The sequence below is a fragment of the Alosa pseudoharengus genome, unplaced genomic scaffold, assembly GCF_046254945.1.
Source record: "Alosa pseudoharengus isolate Yale_2024_CS ecotype anadromous, Long Island Sound unplaced genomic scaffold, YU_APseudo_1.1 YU_APseudo_1.1_scf_1, whole genome shotgun sequence".
Classification (NCBI taxonomy): Eukaryota; Metazoa; Chordata; class Actinopteri; order Clupeiformes; family Clupeidae; genus Alosa; species Alosa pseudoharengus.
The window spans coordinates 1,305,001-1,310,000 of NW_027468564.1; the positions used below are offsets into that span (position 1 = coordinate 1,305,001).

The following is a 5,000-nucleotide window of genomic DNA, read 5'->3' on the forward strand; positions in this document are numbered from 1 at the left end:
GTGTGTGTGTGTGTGTGTGTGTGTGTGTGTGTGTGTGTGTGTGTGTGTGTTTGACTTCCATGGCCACGTCTACGGGTCTTTTTCAGTGTGTGTGTTTGTGTGTGTGAGTGTGTGTGTGTGTGTGTGAGTGAGTGAGTGAGTGTCTGTGTGTCTGTGTTTGAATTCCACGGCCACCTCTACAGGTCTTTTCAGTGCAAGAATAGCTCTGCTTTCGTCTTTGAGAGCAACGTGCTGTCACAGCATGTGGGTAACAAGAAATCCTAATTATTTGCACAGAATTGATGCAGTGTATATATCTGTGTCTGTGTGTGTGTGTGTGAGAGAGAGAGAGAGAGAGAGAGAGAGAGAGAGAGAGAGAGAGAGAGAGAGAGAGAGAGAGAGATTGTTGGATGGGTTCAGCGAAGTAATTAATTTGAGGGGGGCCGGATCCCGGTATTATGGAAAGACAAAAAAAACTACTTACTTTTATTTATTTTGAGGATATGCTTGTTGGTATCACTTTGAGCATTTTCAATGTGAGCAATTGCTGGGTCATGCAGTATGTTTATCCTTTATTCTTATATGTTAAGTGAGTGTTAAGGGAGTGTTGTACTTTGAGAGGAAAGATTAACCAGTCAAATTCCTTGTTTGTTTACACCTGGCCAATAAAGCTGATTCTGATGTTGATAAAGTGAACTGTAAAGAAAAAAGAGTCTTTAAAGCTAAGTAAAGGCTGATGATAAGCGTCTTTAAAGCACACCACAAACGGACTGATGATTAGTTGCCAGGCTCTAAATTCTGTTTGTGTGAAGGATGATGTCTAATGTCGTGTCTAATTAAATACTCATAAAAAACGAGTAGGCTAGGCCTACTCTTTCACCTTTTGAAAGAGTATGTCTAGTACAGATGAAAGGGGTAACTCCGGCCGTCTCGGTGGGTGCTTGTGGAGGGCCACTTCGCATGCCATTATGTGACTATTAACTACTGTCAGAAATGATCAGAGAGGATAACAATGTTGTGTAATTTATTTTTTCTAGCTCAAACACGTTGGCCATTTTGCTGTTTACATCGGAGCCATTGGAACATATCCGTTCCTGAGAATCACACTGTTGTTTTTTTCTCCTCTCGAGCTGTGCGTATTTTGGAACTTTCGAGCCTACCTGGAAAATGCCCGTGCGTGTGTATTTTTAAACGAGCGCACTTTCGCTGATACTGTTTTGGGAACGTAGTGCGAGCTGTGGCGTCCCTGCGAGCCGCGGGGAATCTCCCCGCGCGCTGTTTTTTCTCCCTCCTCGCGCGGTCCCATTCATGTGAACGTCAAAGACTTGCACAGAGAAAGAGAGAGAGAGAGAAAAAAAAACAATCCGGGGCCCTCTTAACCGGTATTGTAGGCGGGAGTTCCCGGCAAACCTACCCTCTGACGCAAAATAGGCCTACAAAAACTGCCCATATATGGACTCTGCGTCAACAGGAAAAACTACCCAACGTGGCCTCGTCTGCGACGTCAGGGACGTTTCTGCATGAAGTGGTGGTTTCTGTTGATGTACTTTAACTATTTAGTGCCTCAAATGTGAGAACATAGTTTTAGAGGCCGTTCATAAATAGCGTATAGGCCTACTTAACACTTGAATCAAACTATCCCAATACAATCACACAGAGAGTGAGTTTAAATTTCCAGTTGTTTTACTTAAATACAAATAAAAAAGCACTTTGTTCATAAACTTGGGTCGGGATCAACCTGACAATAAACACAATAACTTATTCTTGACATTCACAAAATAAATTGTCCAAGTGATAGGCTACATAATACATATACAATTCAAATAAGGACTGAATGTAAAAAATATTGACCAAACAAATAAACTGAAACAAAACATTAAGCTGAACGCAAGCGTCCGAGTGTTTCCTTGCCTTTGGGCTTCAGAGGTACCGTTGATCTGACACAGTCATTTGTTAAACAAACAAGCACACCAACTAACGACATATTCAACATGTGGAGCCTACAAACACAACTTCAGACGTGGAATGTGCATGAATTCAGTGCCGTCAAGCTCGTGGCTTTGTAAAACAGTTGTAGATAAAGTCTTTTTAACACATCCAGTGTTTGCCCCCCCCCCCCCCCCCCCCCTTCAGTACGATTTGATTTTTGGCGTTAGTGCCAATTGACATCCGCTGTTGACGTGGGTCATCACCTTGCGTTTGAGCTGCGCGACCTGCTCGCGCAAGAGCGTGGCCGCGCTGGACAGGCCGGCGTTGTCCGTCTTGAGCACTTTCACTTTGTCCTCCAGGCGTGCGATGCGCTCCAGCTTGCGCTTACGACACTTGGTGGCCGCCAGACGGTTCCGGAGCCTCTTGCGCTCGGCCTTGACGCGCTCCTGATCCTCCATGTCAATGGGGGACATCGGAGGCGAGCCGCCGTCGCTGCTCTGGAGGTCCGGCACCGTCTGCGGCTCCTCCTTGAGCGACACGAGCCGCTGCGGGTGCAGCGCGTGCTGGTGGTGAAAGGGGATGTGTGCGGAGGTCTGTTGAGGAGGGTAGTGCGGGTGGTGCGGCAGGTAGCTGATGGTGGTTGTGGGGTAGCTGGCGTGCGTGGCCGCTGGCGTGAGGTTAGTGTTGGGCCCGCAGGAGTTGAGCGTGGTGTAGATGGGGTTGTCCGAGCCCAGCGACGCGGCGAAGACCGAGGATGCCACCGAGCAGGTGGACATTCCGCCGGCGCCGATCGACACGTTCGGAGGAGGCGCCATCTGGTTCAGCTTGTGCATCTCGTCCAGAGCTTTGACGAAGCCGTCCACGAAGCCCTCCTGGTCCTCGGTGGCGATTCCCCGGCTGACGCTGCTGTGGTGGTACCCGGGCAGATACTGGCCAGGTGTAGGCGTGGTGGTGATGACACCGTTGCCGTTGATCAGCCGCTCGAGCTCAGGTGAGGCGAGTTTGAGTGACGCCGCCGCCGCGTCCGAGTTGGCCGGATTGAAGAAGTCCGAGTCGGTGGTGGACGCGCGCAGGTGTGTCTTGTAGCTCCGGTATGGCTCGGCGAAGGTCACGTTCATGTTCTGCTTGAGGAACTTGAAGTCGTGCAGGGCGGCTTCTGAGTGACCATAAGCAGAGAGAAACGAGTCATCATAAAAAGGCTGCTCCATTTTGGTGGACATACGGATTGCAATGCACAAAGTTTGTTTCTATGGCTACGAGCACAAAGCAGAGTCAGAGAGGGCACTGGCTGCCGTCCCGGCAAGAGCAAAACACTCAGTCGGACTTTCCAGCTCTAATGTAAACTTAAAAAACTCAACTTAGAAAAAAGCTCCGTTAAAGATCCGTAATGTTTTAACACCGGAAGCCCTGATTCTATCAAAGAAGAAAAGTAGGAAGTTTCCAAAGTAGTTTAACGCTACTGTACCAAGAAGATTTGCGCTCCAGACACGTTTTCTTTTGACTGGTGTATCAAACTGATGATCCGTTGTCTGACTGCAGTGAGCGGAGAGGAACTGATTCCGCGATCACAGCGCTTTAAACACGGGCTTGTTACTCCGAGGGCAAGAATACAACTCATATCTGTCTTTGCCGCTGCATGCCTTTTTACAGACCTCGTCAGCGAAGGGAAATGTCCGTGATTGGTCGGTTGCAGTGTGACGTTGGTGACGTGATGACGGTATTGCCAGGAATCACTCGGGTTGAAAACAGCCTGGAGCGAGCATAGACGCGAGCCAACTTCGCCACCGGGCACGGAGGTGTAAATTTTATTTCACCACCTCGACGCAAAAATGTGCCAGGCGCTCAGCCACATGGAAGGAAATATGGCAAGACGTCAGTTTGGCTGTCTGAGCACGTTGCGCGCTCGCGCGCGCACACACACACACGCACACACACACACACACACACGGGATCCCAGGCTGGGTATTATTTTACAAAACAGAGTGAATGGACAATCTTATTCCCTCACTGACTATATGTGTCAGAGTATCCAGCAGAAGTTCCCACGCCTATGTATAAAGCCTGTGTATCTCTGTGCGTGCATTAGTTGGCATTTTTTGCGCAGAAGTAGAGGAAATCGCATTTATTCATACCAGACATCAGACTTACACAGCCAGCACATTCCCCATAAGCACAGGGCTACATCCCGTTTTTTCATATCCCATTGTAAGCGCCAACATCCAGGAAAGAGCAGTTTATACTGCCCGCCCCCCCCCCCCCCCCACACACACACACACACACACTTAGGCTAATACATGACATAGCGTTTTGTTACACATGACTGTTAAGAGTTTTAAGATGTTATTAGATTCCACTAGGCCTACATGTAAAAGGAACAGTTTGATATGATTCGATTTGAATATGATTTCGTTTGTGCCTATATAATTCAGTTTGTGTTTACTCTAAACGGCTATTCACGGGTGTGGAGAAACAGTCCCCAAACTCTCACATAACATCTGTCAGCCACACTGTGCGCGAGGAGTCCCCGGCTAGGGTATTGATCCAAGAAGGGCGCGCGTGTTAAGTCACGTTATTATCGCTGAGGCCTTTTATGGGCACCCGCGGAGGAAAGGAAGAGGGAGAGAGAGAGACGGGAAGCCTACTCCCTTCTCGGCCCGGTTCCAACATGACACCCCCCGCGGCGGGTGCAGAGGCGTGGGCCGCCGGGGGAGGAGGACGGGAGGGGCGGACGAGGGTAGCATCGTGCCTTCACAGCCAGTGCGAGATCACCACCGGTGCTGGCAACCGAACCCCGGACGCAGTAGCGGCGAGCAAGCGGCGAGACGTAGGTGGTTCCCACTCAGCTCCAAATAAACTACTATCCTGCAGTAGTCTACTGAATGCAAACAAAATGAACACCGAATCAGCAGTTAGGCCTAACAATATTTCTGAGTCAGTCAGAGTAGTTTTCTATATCTTCAGCTGATGCACAATGCAACCGCACGTCTGCTCACTAAATCTAAAATATTAATGCACTGACATACCAGTGAAATAAAAATGGCTTTAAAAGTTTACACACACACACATACACACCACCACCACCCCCGATTAGA

General features: G+C 48.9%; 1 protein-coding gene across 2 annotated transcripts; it reads right to left on the reverse strand.

Moving 5' to 3' along the window:
* Positions 1-1,644: 1,644 nt before the first annotated feature.
* LOC143119825 (transcription factor JunB-like) lies at positions 1,645-3,538 on the reverse strand. 2 transcript variants are annotated; one of them, XM_076281334.1, is made up of 2 exons: positions 3,374-3,538; positions 1,645-3,064 (listed from the first exon to the last, which is right to left on the reverse strand). In XM_076281334.1, the coding sequence occupies exon 2, from the start codon at positions 3,024-3,026 to the stop codon at positions 2,109-2,111; it is 918 nt and encodes a 305-aa protein (XP_076137449.1). In that variant the 5' UTR covers positions 3,027-3,064; positions 3,374-3,538; the 3' UTR covers positions 1,645-2,108. The 2 variants fall into 2 exon arrangements, with proteins under 2 accessions (XP_076137449.1, XP_076137448.1); XM_076281333.1 differs by having other exon boundaries at positions 1,645-3,537.
* Positions 3,539-5,000: the final 1,462 nt, after the last annotated feature.